Source organism: Anser brachyrhynchus, assembly GCF_964034855.1.
Source record: "Anser brachyrhynchus genome assembly, chromosome: 2".
Lineage (NCBI taxonomy): Eukaryota > Metazoa > Chordata > Aves > Anseriformes > Anatidae > Anser > Anser brachyrhynchus.
The window spans coordinates 44,922,564-44,937,957 of NC_137695.1; the positions used below are offsets into that span (position 1 = coordinate 44,922,564).

Genomic DNA, 15,394 nt, shown 5'->3' on the forward strand with positions numbered 1-15,394 from the left:
CTTTGCTTCACCCAGCAATTTATTTGTGAACGCATTAAAACATGTACATTAGTAATCCAGAATGGAACACAAATTCTATTTCATAAATATTAGACAGCATACATTTACTTTAAATCACATATATTTACTGAGAAGTTATCATAACCACAGACTTGCACCCTTTATTATAGCTCTGTCACATCGTAACTTCACTTCTGAATACAAGGCTCCTCTACCTGCAGCATAACCCTCTGAATTATTTGAGGCACTAAAGCCATTTTCTTGTCAATAAAACAATTAGACTGAGGAAAAAAAAGCAGAAACCAAGTTAGCGTATCACCTAAAAATTGGACTCCCCTTTCATTAAAAATAAAGGTTACTAGCTGCATGCTGGCATGGAACAAAAATATATTCTTTGTTAACATGACATGAGTTTCCTAAAGATTTAAGCTTTCTAAACGCACGCTACAACCAATTCTCTGAATTTGCTCCTTCTGAGAACTACAAAAAGCTCATTTCTGCTCATTTTTCAAATTTGACTCATTTCTTCAGCAGTGCAGCATGAGGAGCACAGCACAGCAGGGAGAAGGTAGAGCAGCCCTGGCCACTAGCACAAGAAAAGCACAGAGGAAGAGAGAGCAGCATTGAAACACACACGGTACTCGCATCAAGTCCTGTTTTGCTCCAAAAAGCATTTCAGCCTGAACAGTTAGAGCATGTTATTTTCCTAAAAAAAAAAAAAAGCAAAGGCAATACTGCTTGATGAATGACCCTCATTTTCAGTCAAATGAGTTTCTCTTGCCTGGAATGGGAAGATAAATGAGCTAGGATGAGCTGATCTAACCTAAACTTGCTTCACGCTAAAAAGGGGCAGGTCCTATCACCTTCCCCCAGAACTCTGGCGCGAGCTGCACGCTCCCATCGCTTCCTTTGCACCAGCTCTTCCACTCAGAACACTAACTGAACTAACAGCTCCTATCGCTAACCTGGCAGAAGTTTAGCCTGCAGAAAAACGTAGAGTCTTCTGTCGAATTAGCTAACCAAATCAGCTCATCAAATGGCCAGCAACGCAACAGAGCGCTGCACATGAGGAGGGGCAGCTCTGCACTGATGCAGGCAAAACCAAAGGGGAAGCCCTCCTATGCTGGAAGCAGCTACATACTACGGTATTTTAGCTTTCTGCACCCTCAAAACTTCAAGCTCACTGTATATTGTATCCAACTACCAAAAACGCATTGCAGCGTAACATTAAAAAGGGGGGTTTCAAAACAAAACAATCAGTTGAAAGGAGTTTTTGCTGCTTATTTCTGTCGAGTTTGGCTATGATCCCATTTTGAACATACTAAAATTCCAAAAAGCTGTCAAGCATGTGAAGTGATTCAATACCATACAGTTTATGAACATTAATACTTTTTTGCCCCTTGAGTCAAGTCTGTCAAATCTTATATTCAGCATTTTTATAGGGTAAGAGGTCACTGTACACAGCCACTGGGCATTATGCCGACATCAGCCGTTCAGTTTGTGAGTAAAGTGCTATATACATGCAGAAACACCAAAACTAGCTCCATGCAGTCCAGATAAGGTCATCAGGACTAATTAGCAATGCTCAAGTACTGGGTAAACCTGGCTGGAGCTTTGAAACACCAAAAACACACTCCAGCAGCACTACAAGCAAATAAAAAGCCCCTGCAAATCCCTGATGATAGAAAGGAAAAAAAAAAAGCGAGATCCTTCCAACAGTAACAAAATGGGTCTAAATGCAGCATCATCCACCTCAGGAAAGGTGTGTATGACAAGTCCTCGATTTCCCTTAACAGAAAATGTATGAAATGTATGACTAGATAATGAACACATACATACATTGTCTTAGCACATCGTGAGAATATACTCATCAGGCCTGAGCTGTGCAAGAGCCAGCATCAAACACTAAAGCACTGAATCTCATACCAGTGGTTGGCCCCTGCAACTTGAAAGAAGGCAGCAAGTCAGATTTGGACTACAGCGTCAAATAGCATTGAGTTAGAGTAACTACAGTGTTGTTAGTCACGTTTTTTTTATGAAGAACTTTTCCCCCCATCCTCTTTGCATTGCTGTGAGGTCAGGACAGCCTGCAGCACCGTAGGTACCATCATCAATTATTCAGTGTTATTTGTGTACTGCAGCACCATTTCAGAGGCCTGTGCTCAACTATGCTAAATAAACAGTCCCAATCCTACCACCTGAATTTGCACATTTCTCATCCCCAGAAGGCTGAATTTACTCTGCAAATGTTTCCATGCATCTACGAAATGAATACCTGACTACAACAAAATACTGCCAGAAGCCTCAGTGCCTTCCAGAATTACTGTAGCCTACACAGCACTTACCATTTGTAGAGAGTCCAGGCAGTTTAAGCAGATTTCGCTCTCCTCTGAAAGAACCAACTAAACTCAAAAGCTAATTAAACTACCACACAGAAAAGAGCCGATTTCTAGTTATTTAATGATCCAATCTTTGCTGATGCTGGTAGAGAAATGAAGTAAGAGCATTACCAGAAGCGCGCCCTATTCTTCCTCATCTGTAGCTACTTTTCAACACTGCTGGAGTTTGCTGGATTACACCACTGCCCTAGACAGAACGGCAGTCTGATCTAAAGTAATAAGTCTATTTGATTTATCAGATTAACTTTAGGTGCAACACGAGTCCTCTCACTTTTCTCTGACTAGAACAAATTTTAACAAAGTGTGAAAACAACATGGGAAACTACAAGCAACAGTACTTCTCATTATCTAACTGAGCTTTTTGGAAAGCCCTGAGAACATATGATCATTACCTAATACTCTTCTTGCATCACTTTAACTGCAGCCTTAAACACAAAAGGAAATGACAGACCTAAATTACCTAGGCTCTTTTTCAAGTGTGAAAGCTTTTAAGTAGCTTCACAAAGGGGAGATTAATCTCTAAACTAGCTGAAACAGTTACTTTTCATAAAGCAAGCTTCACCATAATATTAAGCGTATAGCTTAATAAAAGGCTTGCCCTGAATATTTCAGCTCTGTGTAGCAACAAAGTGTAAACAGTTTTTTTATAGTCATTCTAATATTATCCAAGAGACATGAGAAAAGCCATTTTTGTCACAAAGCCTCTCACAAAAACCTACATCTTGACTATTTTTTTCTTGTTATGTTTTTTAATATGACAATTTTAGATAAATGCAAGTTTTGTTTCCATTCATGATAATCATTAAAAAAAACATGCTCTGCTTATACTCTGTTCATCTTAGTTTTTTTTTTTATTATTATTACTTTGGCATTTTAGTAAATTGAGTTGGTTATCAAGCGTCCAGATGCTTACAAAGAGGCAGGATCGTTCAGTCACAGTGGAGAAAGCATGACCTCCTTTCTCATCAGCAGCTAGTTTCAGATTGGTCCAGCTATAATGTAATTTCATTCTAACTGGCAAAATCTTTGCTATTGTCAGTCATTATTCTTGAAATATTAAAAGCCCAACAGCTGAATGAGTTCACAGCACTTTGACACTATTTCAAGCTATGCATACACACCTTGCAAACTACTAGCTCAATAATTTGTAACTGATCTAACTTCTTTTTAAAATGTCTAGTTCTGAATTTAAATATACTTGTAGTCCTCTAGCAATGACCTCATCTTAGCATTAATCTTTAAAGGTTAAAATAAAAGCTTGCACAAATTCATTTCTCGGTTGCATGACTAGTAATAAATTCCCCAAACATGTATTCTTGTAAGATTCTCCAACTACAACTCTGTTTGAGGGAGAAGAGGAGGGGGTTAAAATTTGTTTTTATTTTTTCCACGTTTGCATTAAAAATATGCAAATAAGTCATATTTAGAATCCTTAAATGGTGTATCTTACCTTGTCACCCACACTTCGAGGGGAATATTCAGACTGTTCAAGGTCATTATCTTACTGGCAAATCAGAGTGAAAATATGAACTATCAAGTTTATTGTAAATACTGCCTTGACAACCCTTTCATAGTGCGTTACAAAGTGGTGAAAACTGCCACTAAATAAGTTAGAACAGAAGTACTGCAATCTGCTGACAAGGGTATTTTAGTATCTAGTAACTGGGACTGTACACTGAGGAACAAACAAAAACTGCCCAATGTTATGTATTTAAATATTCTGGGAATTAGAGCTTAACTAGCATTACTAAACATAAGCTAGAAGAAATACATTTTCAGTTAACTTCTACTGTTTACATCAATCCACCATCTATAAGACAGACTGCTAGGTCGATCCACCTCTATCAACTGATTGAAATCATTTTCTTCTAGTACTATGACTTAGAAGTTTACCTATCTAATTGCTTACAGATTCCTCTAAGAAACATTTTGTGTGATGTCACCATTCTTGCACTTAGCATTAAGAGGTCCAAAGTGTGCTTCATTAACTACAGAATTCAATTTGGACCATCTGGTCAAAGCTTTTAGGCTCAAGGCAGATTTAAACTCTTCAATTTAGCTTTCCAAGATAAGTATAGATTTTCTCAAAGCAAAGTATCAAAAAGATAGCTCTTCAGACAAACACTACTGTTTCTGTATTTCAAGTAATGCCCTCAAATACAGAGCTGAATACAGAGATTACACTACCATTTATTTCTAAAAGTAACCCTCACAAATGTCATATTTGCATTGCAGTTACCATTTATTCAATACTAACAACTTTTCAAAGTTTTGTAAAACTGTGGTAGGACATCAGATAATTTATCATCATGGAATACAAAATGCAGCATCAAAAGCTATAAAACCTGAAATAAAATCAGAAGATGACCACTTAAAGGTAGCATCCCAAGTTTCCATGTCATGTTCAGACTTTCAAGAACCACAGACCTATTCTGAGTTCCTACTCCTCCCAAGTCCCCATCCTCCATGGATTAACTGTTCTCACCTAAAGGCTACATGGTTTTAAGGGGAGAATAAATTAACCTAAGTATACCCAATCCTTCCCAATGACCCCATCCCCCAAGTCCCCATACACCCTTTTTCTTCCAAGCATTTCCAATCGGGCAGTAATATCAAAATTTCAGGTTTTGGCTCATCTTCTGAAATTCGACTGCTACATTTTTCAAGAAATAATCCATAGAATTATTGAATATATAGAATAGAGTATCCGAGAAATGCATTTTCCCCATCTAGTTTCAGAGGCCACTGCAATCAGTTACAATCACACTTTAGAAGGTTCTTTAAAAGACCTAAAACACAGAAAAACTCAGGAATTTGGATTTCTATTTTGCCACTGATAAAACCAGAACCAACTTTTCTAAAACATTTGACTTTAAGTAGAAATCATTTTCAACTGTAGCATCAACACGGATTTGCAAAACCACGAACAAAGACATGTCACATTCCTAATTATAGCACATTTGAGAAAGAACTTTCAGGTCCAGAAATCCCACAGTAAAATATTTATTCAAAATTAGAAGCCATGAAATGGCATTCAAACATTCAAGCAACAATGGTAAGATCTAATAACTCAAAAAATATTAAGTGTAAGGCAAGAACGTTAGTTCAATACTGTGCAGGATCATCTTGTCAGCATATAAAATTATCTGACCCTTTATCAGGTAGCTTAGCAAAAAAAAAAGAACATGCTGAAAGTCAGTCTCAAATATTTAAACCATTGATTGCTGAGGTCACTACTATAACAAAGCAAAATATAGGCAGAGTTCTGTACAGAGTCCCAATGGGTGGTATTAAGAGAGTACAGAAGTATCAGATATGAGGCATGAAACCACAGGAGACATTTTGACTACAATAAGCTATTTCTGAATCATCACTTGAAATTACATGTACCTGAATGCGTTGTTATGCAAGTCTAGGTGAATGCTACCTTAACTAACAGATATGAGCAAGCTGTATGACTACAGGACACTATTTAGTGACCACTAGCAATGTTTACAGCTATTTAAAAAAACAACTGAGATACTTCTAACAACATATGCAATAGACCTAAAAATAGAGTAAGAGAATTAACTGTGTTAGTCTGTATAGCACACTCCACTTTCCAGTTAAATATGACCACTAAAAGGAAAGAGTAGTAGTCACATGTAAGTTAAAGAACTGGGAAAGCGACTGGAACTCACTCAGTATTTTCAGTTCTCAAACAAGAAAAGGGCAGAGAGGGAATTGGGTGTTAAAGCTCTTGTTAGTTTCTTGTCTCCTCATTTGAAAGCTAAGTCCATGCTTACTACAAATGGATTCCTAGCACCTTAAAGCAGAATATGTTAACAGTAAGAATGTCATTCTTACGTGGCTCACCTGAACAACAAACCTGGTCTGGGAGGATTAAAAAAAAAAAAAGACACTTTTCAGAAAAGGAGGTATGTTCTCTAACAAAGGAAGTACAAACATATGCATTGCATTCACCTTGCTACAGAAGTTATTTCCAACAAACGCAATTGCATCAGTCCCTATAAAAAGAACTTCAAGCATTTTTTGAGTATCTCCTCTAAATAGAGATACTCCAACACTAGGTCATCTGTAATTTGAGCGATAAAATATTAATTCTTGCCGATTAGCTGGCTTCCACATATGGCATTCTCTTGGAACAGGAAACAGAGTGGTACAACATCATGGTACTTAAATTTAGATTAACAGTTGAATTCAAACAGGACATACCCACTGCTGGTGCGTCATACTCATCCCCAAGTAAAATTTCAGGAGCAGAATATGCAAGAGATCCACAGCTTGTGGTGAGCTTCTTTCCAGGCTGAAATTTGTTGCTGAAGCCAAAATCAGTTAATTTCACAAGTCCTTGTTTTTCAAAGAAGACCACATTCTCCGGTTTTAAGTCTCTATGAACTACATGCAGTTTGTGGCAGTATGATATAGCATGAACTATTTGAGCAAAGTACTTTTTTGCCAGATCCTCATTCAGACCTTCTTCGTGTTTCATGATGTAATCAAACATATCTCCTCCATCGCCTAGCTCTAAGATAAGATAAAGCTTCGTCTGGGTGTCAATCACTTCATACAGCCGTACAATATTGGGATGCTGCACTAGTTTCATGCATCTAACTTCTTGAAAAAGATGTCCAGTAGCTAGAGTATCCAGCTTGGTCTTGTCAATTACTTTTACTGCTACTTTTTCACCTGTAAAGACATGTCGAGCAAGTTTGACCACAGCAAAATGGCCTCTGCCCAAAGTTTTATCCAAGTCATACAACCCTGCAATTTTTCCATCATATCCTCGTTTGAAGCCCGCCATTCTGTTTCAGAAGATGAAATAATGTTTAAGCTTTTTGGAACTGTGATCTTTTCATATAAGAGTATCTGATGCAAACAAATAGTCCATTGTCACTGCCAAGCACACCTGAAAAAACAGAGACAAGATTACCTACTGGTATGAACATAAGCAAAACTGTTATTCTGTAATTCTCTTGAAGTTACACTGACACATTATTAAAATTATTGTAATTATTATACATTACTTACAAAATTCTTCAGGAGTTTCTGCGAAGGGTTTGATAAGCCACACTGTGGTGACCAACAGATTTCTGAGGCCATATTATCAGTATGTTCAAACAAATCGAGTATCAACAGTGCAATAATGAAAATTTCACCAAAGCTGGATGGCATTCATGTTCTTGAACTAGAAACCTTGCAAGCAACACTTAAAAGCAGCACTATAAAGACTGTTAAAATTGACAGAGCCAAAACCTACAACTTTGCTGGCTACTTTAGATATCAGCTGGGCAGCACAGAATATTGACCAGAACATGCTTGATTTATCTTAGATTTTGGCATACTCTTTTGTGCTGCAGCATGAAACAATTCTCTTCAGTACAATGTTCTGAGGGCATGACTTTGGACTTTTACCTTTTCCCTTTTAAACAGCTTTCTGTTTAACAAAGCTCATACTGACATACAGAAGTAACAGAATGAAATCTTGTAAGTTTAAGCACTAACAATTAATACCATAATTACTGCAAATGACCAAAGCTTTACAAGCTGAATTGAAACATTTGGGTTAGATGCACTTTTACTGCAAAATATATGTATTTAATATTTTGACTAGTTATAAAAAATGGTGATAATAAGGTTGTATGTAGGCTGCCTATGTTCACCACTCCTGGGAATGAATCAGGATGAGAGGAAGAGAAACAGGAAGGAAGGAGAGAAAACTCAGGAACCGAGTTTGTGCTGAACTCCTGCTTACTAATTGATCTGACATTTAAACAAGCAAGGTCCAATTTAAAAAACATTCACATTCAAAGCTGTTTTAGAAGGTCTTATGTCTCACTGTCATTTTATTTCACACGGAACTTCCTGAAAACTTTTCTTACATCTTTAACTTGAATTTAAGTTTAACAATCTGTAGTTATCAAAAAGCTAACCATTCATCCCACATAGAGTACAAAGCACCTAGAAATATGAAAATTAGATGGCTTATTGCCAACTCAATAAAACACAGAAAACGCAGCTCTTCATATTTTTTTTTTCTTTAGAATAGATTTTCTCAGTTTCAAAATGGGACTTCAAAAAGAAAAGCTCTGGAAAGGAAGCTGGCAAGCAAACAGCCCCTGACATTAGATATTCTCAAGTCAAAAATGTAAGCACTAGATTAAAAACACTCCTTGCTAAACAAGTTATTTCACAGGCAGTAAACTAATGAACCTGGTTTCATATGGATTCAATTACAAGGGGGTCCTGTGAGGATTCTCTGATGTTTAACAAGCTCACCTTACTGCTTCTCTCAGCTGGAGTCATGGTATAACCTCTTCTCTATCCAGCTGTCTATTTCCACAAAGTCCGTGGGAATTCAGTTCACAGCACCTCCACCCCTGTAAGATTTGAATGAAATCAATCAACTTCTGAAACCTCACAACTGAAGCAAAGAACAGAGCAAGTGCAGCTTTTACATAAACATTGCTGGTGGTTTGTTTTTGTTTCTTTTTTTTTGGGGGGGGGGGGGGGAGGAGGCAGGCGAAGCGGAGAATACTAATCAAGCTTTAAAAAGAAAAAAACTTCACTGGCTTTTGTGTTACTGTACCTTTCTATTCAGCTATTAAGCACGCTTCCAACTCTCTTCCAAAAAACAATTCCATTTCACTTATAGACTCCATAGCATCAAAATCTGGCACTGAAGTTACAAATGGTTTTCTACACATTAATTTTTTCTACTGAAAAGTTGTTTTGGATTTGGCTTTGCAAGGTACATATAGGCAATACGCATCCATAAAACTACAATGAAAGTGTCCAAAACTTAAGAGCAATAGTAAAAAAAAAAAAAGAAGAGCTTCCTAGTACACTTGAGACACAGTCATTCAAATCTAGAGCCTCCCACTGGAAAATGAAAACAAAAGTATATTTTTCAAGTCATGCACAAAACACTGTCTCTAAGACACACGGAGTTTATAATATACTCTCCAACCCAAAGTGCACCTATCCTTATTCATGCAGAAAGGTGAAGTACTGCTTTGACACACAACACCTATTGCAGCACATACCGCACAGATGAGCGATTAGAACTAAACCCCATACTACACTTGATAAGCATGCCTAGAGAACTCCCCTCAAAAATATTAGCCTAACACACAAGGGCTTTAAAGGACTGAAGCTTCAGTATGATTGGGATATCTGCTTCCCAATACATCCCACATCACTAGTCTTACAGAATTTCCCCTACCTCTACCAATTGAGCCATATTATACCATCCCGTCTTTATTCCAGAAAGTACAAAGCTAGATGAAACGTGCTACATTAGACCAAAGGTCTATTTTGAACAGTTTCCTAGCTGGTATGTAACCATTAGAGAACGCAAAGGGTAGAGCATAGGACAACAGCAAACGTAACAATGAATAATGAAACCCTACTTATCTTTATCAGATTCAGAAAGCTTCTTTACAGACGTTAATAATGCCTGATGGATTCCACCCCCACGCATACAGTGAAACCAGGCAGGTGCTTTATTAAAGCATGCAATTTCTTAGCATCAAGAACATCCTGCAACAAGTTGTTTAATAACTTAACTATGGGCTTTGAGAAGAACCACTTCCTCTTGTTTGTTTTCAGTCTCCTGATAATTTGTGCATCTTCTCATTAACTGTCTGTCCCCAAACCAGAACTATCATACCCTTATTTACCTTGCCTGAAGCAACTCACAGGTTTAGCTTCTTTCATAGCTTCAGTTCAACCTTGTCAAGTCCTAGTTTGTCATTCCTTTCACAGAGGTCATTCCAAAGGCTTTAGGGTTCTTCTCACCTTCCTCTAAACATTTTCTCTTTTGTTCTATACTCCTTTCTTAGAATTTCTTGGGTTGTTGAGGGTTTTGGTTTGGACTACTGCTGAGTACTCACAATGTTTTCATACATAATGTTTTATTATAATTCTGTAATATTCCATCATACTGACCCTCAAAACACAGGCTAAAAAAAAAAAAGTCCATGAACACACATAAACATCCTAACATTAACCTGTATGAAGCAACAGGAAAACTGTGCCTCATCCCACTGGATGACTCCAGAGTCTCAATCCTAAACAGACTGCAAGTATTTTCAAAAAAGTAAAACTAAAATAAATGTAAGAACCATCTCCACCACACCTTAATCACTGCTTATAGATTAAAGAAAAGCAAAAAAGAAAATTACAGAGAACCTTTTTTAACTGCCACTAGGACATCACCCATCCCCACACAAAGCTGTTTTTGCCCATAATGAATCCTATACTCAATACCTTATGCTTAATTATTTAACAGTTTTAGAACCCTTAAATTAAAGAAGTAAAAGCTGTGTCATAATACAATAAACAGTCATTTGCTATGTAATAGAAGCTACCAACCCCACAAACTCCAGTGCTCAACTTATTACTGACTATTTCTTTCCAAATATTACGTCAAGCCTCAGGATTTAAATCTCCTTTCACAAGAATTCATCACATCCTACAAATCTGACTCAGGTCACGAGAGGAGACATGGCTTTAAGAGAGATGTCCTCTTAAACCTCAGACTTGAAAACAACACGTGCGTATTTATGTGCAAACAAGACAAGGCTTTCTTAGTGCATGGCAAAACCCAAATTTTGGTACTAGAAGAGGTAAGGATGACTGAGGTTAGAAGGTCTCCCTTCATTTTAAATGATCTTTTCACCAAATTCAAGAAGATTGCATGCCTGGCAGAGGGAAGGGGATAGAGCAAATCCACCCAGATGTTACAGAAGGTAACTTGTCTGAATGTAAGTATCTACGACACTCAGCTGTAAGGAAAAATTCGTACATAATTACTTTGTTCACTTGGCACATTTTCAACAATGTTTGTACAAATTCAACACACAATTTATCTCTAAATGACAGAATACACATAAACATTAACCTGCCAACAAAACCCCAGCAAAAATCAGTTAAGTTTAAGCCACGGAGAAATATTCAGACAGTAATCAATAGATTGGAGAAAAGCTTACAGAAATGGAAGCTAAAATACGCTTACTAATGTTGCAGTCCCATTAGTTGAAATTAAATTAATGCAGATTCATTAGTAGTTTAACATAAAGGCTCAGTAACAGACCAACTAACTCTTAGTTCTGTGGCTTTGAAATAAATGTTCAGTGATAAAGCTCCCACAGCTGACCACAAGGATACCAGACACACAGACAGTTTGAAATAAACACATCAAAGGTAAAAATTGTTCAGGAGTAGGAAGTGGATACAAACTAATGGATATAGTGCATATGCATACAAACCTTGAATACCATTTAAATATGCTAATTAAAAGATTACAGTTGTTGTATCAATACCTTTTGGAGCACTGACAGTTGAAACTTAAGTTTTCCTTTTAGCACTACCTGCCAGAGAAGCGATTTTGTTCTTTCAATTTCTCACTACAGTAAGAAAGGAGAATTTTGATGGTACTTACAGATCAACTAATGGTCCAGTTACCCCAGATACCAGATTTAAAACTGAAGCCAGCTTCTCGTACCCTTTTGCTTTTTTCTTCTTGCAGTTGTCTCCTTAGTTACACCAGTAAAATTCTGGGGGCTAACTATAAATTCAACCACCCAAAGCTTCCAGATTTAACACATCTGCTACCATCGCACTCCAAAAGAGGGTTAGTTTAATCACAGATCATTTCAGTGATCCAGTTTACAACGTGACCTCTTGCACACTTTTACCAGCACAACTGAATAAGCTGCAAACTGCAGCAGCCGATAGAAGGAAAACTTCAACCAGACATGCTTTGCCAGCAAACCAATCCACAGCCAGAGGAAAAATATTTAAGAGCCAATTATATCACAGAAAATATTTGCCCAGGTTTCTTTTAATTCACATTATCTCAGGTTTTTTTATAAGTTCTTTTGTCAGCATTAACATTTGGGTTTTCTAGTCGGTGAACTTACTAACCATTAGCAGCATTTAATCCAGGTGGCTAATGATGTTTTCAAAATGCAGCTTTCCCTAACTCTGCCAGCATTCAGCTACACCCCTGATGCTCATTTCATGCAATGTAGACACGTACTAGTTAACAGATTCAGAACAGATCTGTCCTTCCACAGATGTTCCTAAGTTGCCGGCAGAAACAGACCTGAGGGTGCTGTCTGACAGCCAGCTGAACACGAGCCAGCAGTGTGCCTGGGTGGCCAAGAAGGCCAATGCCATCCTGGCCTGCATCAGGAATCGTGTGGCCAGCAGGACCAGGGAAGCGAATGTCCCCCTGTACTCGGTGCTGGTGAGACCATACTTTGAGCACCGTGTCCAGTTTTAGGCCCCTCGTGACAAAAAGGACAGTGCCGTGCTCCAGCATGTGCAGAGAAGAGCAATGAAGCTGGGGAAGGGACTAGGAAACACGTGACATAAGGTGTGACTGAGGGAACTGGGATCGTTCAGCCTGGAGGAGAGGAGGCTCAGGGGAGACCTTGTCGCTCTCTACAACTGCCTGAAAGGAGGCTGCAAAGAGAAGGGTGCCTCTTTTCTCAAGTCACAAGCAACAGGGCACGAGGCAACGGCCTCACGTTGCACCACAGGAGGTCGAGATTGGATATCAGGAAGAATTTCTCCACAGCAAAGGCGGTCAGGCACTGGCACAAGCTGCCCAGGGAGGTGGTGGAGTCCCCACCCCAGGGGTATTTAAGAGATGTGTGGATGTGGCGCTTAGGGACATGGCTTAGTGGTGGACTTGGCAGCGTTAGGTGAGCGTTGGACTCAATGGACTAACGGATCTTTCCCAACCTAAGTGACTCTGTATATCCCACCTCACAACGTACTGCAGTTTCTGTAACAGAGATTTGCAGAAGCAGTTCTGTAATATCACATGCATCCTATTAAGTGACTTAACAACAGTACTGTGATTCAACCATCTCTAAAAGTGTATGAATAGATCTAATAGATCTGTTTAGAAAAAAACCACCAGTATGTTTCAGAGACATTAGCTCTTCTTTAAGCAATTCATCCTGTCCATAAAGTTTCCATTAGATTATACATTACAGGCAAGACCAGCCTAGTTCATCTTACCTTAACGTCTGTATTAGCTTCTGACTTTAGAAAATGAAGATTCAAGGCTCCATTTCAACAAAATGTTATAATATTATCAAAGCAAAAATTTCTCTCCATTATCAGGCTAAACGACATGAAACCCAAAGTAATCTTGACCGGTACTCATCTCTCCAGTGAGAGACCTGTGCCCCTTCATGGCAAATGGAGATTCAGTCAACACAGATAGGAGTCTGTGACAAAACAAATTGCTCCCTAAAGCAGATACCCAAATAAGACAAATGAATCATTTCTTAAGAGCACACACTTTCATTTTTTGTAACAGGAGTTTAGGATGACTAGTTCTGTGGATGTATACATTATACACATCCACCAGACAGATTAAATAAATTTCACCGTCTGTTTCTCCTTTTGGTCTCTTTTGTCTCAGATAACTAAATAACTGGTATAATGTTATTTACTAAATAACTATATGTTGAGAATAAGTCTTAGATTGCTATTCTACCTAAAAACTGTAAATCAATATTTGGCACAAGTTGCTCACAGAGATCTAGAAACAATTTTTTGACTTGGAAAGCAACTTACTCAAATTGTTAGAACCTGAGAGTATATCACAGGAAACATCTAGTCGGTATACGAACTGGGCAAGTTTGATTTTCCATGTTATTTCATTATTTCCTACCAACATTAATCTGCCATCCTATGGTAAGAAACCTTCAGAGCCTAATCTATGAGCCTCTGAAAGCAGTCCATCTTTGTGACAGTGTGATCCACTGCTTATGTGTGAGGATGGTGCAGTGTGCCAATCGCCTTTCCTCACAGGGCTTCTGCTCGCCTTTGCTTTTATACAAGGGAAAGCCAACACACTCCAAACAGGAGTGAAGTGCTGCGTGAGTGAACTGTGAAGAACGCACATGCTTCGTACATATTACATGCTCTGAAAACTGGTCATAATTCATTCCTCCACAGTGTCTGAGACTTGTTAAGCCTTGTTCTACCAGATGTCTCTTGACTATGAAAGGCACGTTATGGGACTTGTGATCTGGAGCACCTGTAATCTGTCTTTGTTTCCACACAGGGGTGTCACGGCCCAGCCAAGCCCTTCCTCCCCAGTTTTCCTGCCACCTGAGCCTTCCCAACTACCAAAGGTACTCAAAGAGATGGCAGCAACCTATGCCTGCCCTACAGCCAAGCACTGCAGATACAACAAAGTCTAGGTTTTACCACTGAGCCCTAACATACACAATGCTATCTAACACTTTATTTTCCACGTGGCACAACTGCACCACAGCATACAAGCATAACCTCCCCTTCACTGCTGACAAACCCCATAAACCCTCCCGCTCCTGAGAAGTTCCTCAATACAACACTACGGCAGATTTCTCGAAGGTGTACATGCATTTATTTTGTTTTCATATTAGGCCTCATCATCAGCTCCCACAGCAACAGCATTCATCTCACAGAGCTATTACTAAAATGTCAAGATATATCAGCAAATCCCTCTACCATTCAGCATGGCTACACCTAAGATGATGAACAAAGGTAAGAGTTATCAAGCAGCTCTATGATCCAAATATAAAAAGAAGTCTTAACCTGCAGTAATTTAATGGTATACCCTAGTTTTAAATAGTTTTCAGAATTTTGCTCTGAAAGGGTATGAGAATTGCCAGCTGTTAATTAAGTTTTGCCAGTAAGCATTTATGAAGCCTTTAGTAAAGAGTTAATGCTTTATTATTTTAGAATGCATTGGAGGAACCAGAGCTACTGAAGCCTCTCTTTATCTCTTCTTACACTAGAAATAAAAAAACAGAAGGCTAGCAAACATGCTTCAACTCCAAGGTCCATTATTCAGTAAACAGCCAGATGCGTTTGGCAGGCCAATAAGCTTAATAAAAAAATTGCTCCTGGACCTATAAATAGAAGTTTTTTGGGTGGATATGATGCATGGGTGTTGTGTTAGTGTTACAGATTTCGGAGAT

General features: G+C 38.4%; 1 protein-coding gene across 1 annotated transcript in view; it reads right to left on the bottom strand.

Moving 5' to 3' along the window:
* SNRK (SNF related kinase) overlaps positions 1-15,394 on the bottom strand; it is a 44,223-nt gene that overhangs the window by 22,447 nt on the left and 6,382 nt on the right. The window contains exons 2-3 of the mRNA XM_080582697.1: positions 8,679-8,779; positions 6,615-7,308 (exon numbers count right to left, since the gene is read on the bottom strand). Of these exons, the coding sequence (XP_080438823.1) occupies positions 6,615-7,203 (589 nt within the window). The 5' untranslated portion in view covers positions 7,204-7,308; positions 8,679-8,779. The remainder of the gene's footprint in view (positions 1-6,614; positions 7,309-8,678; positions 8,780-15,394) is intronic.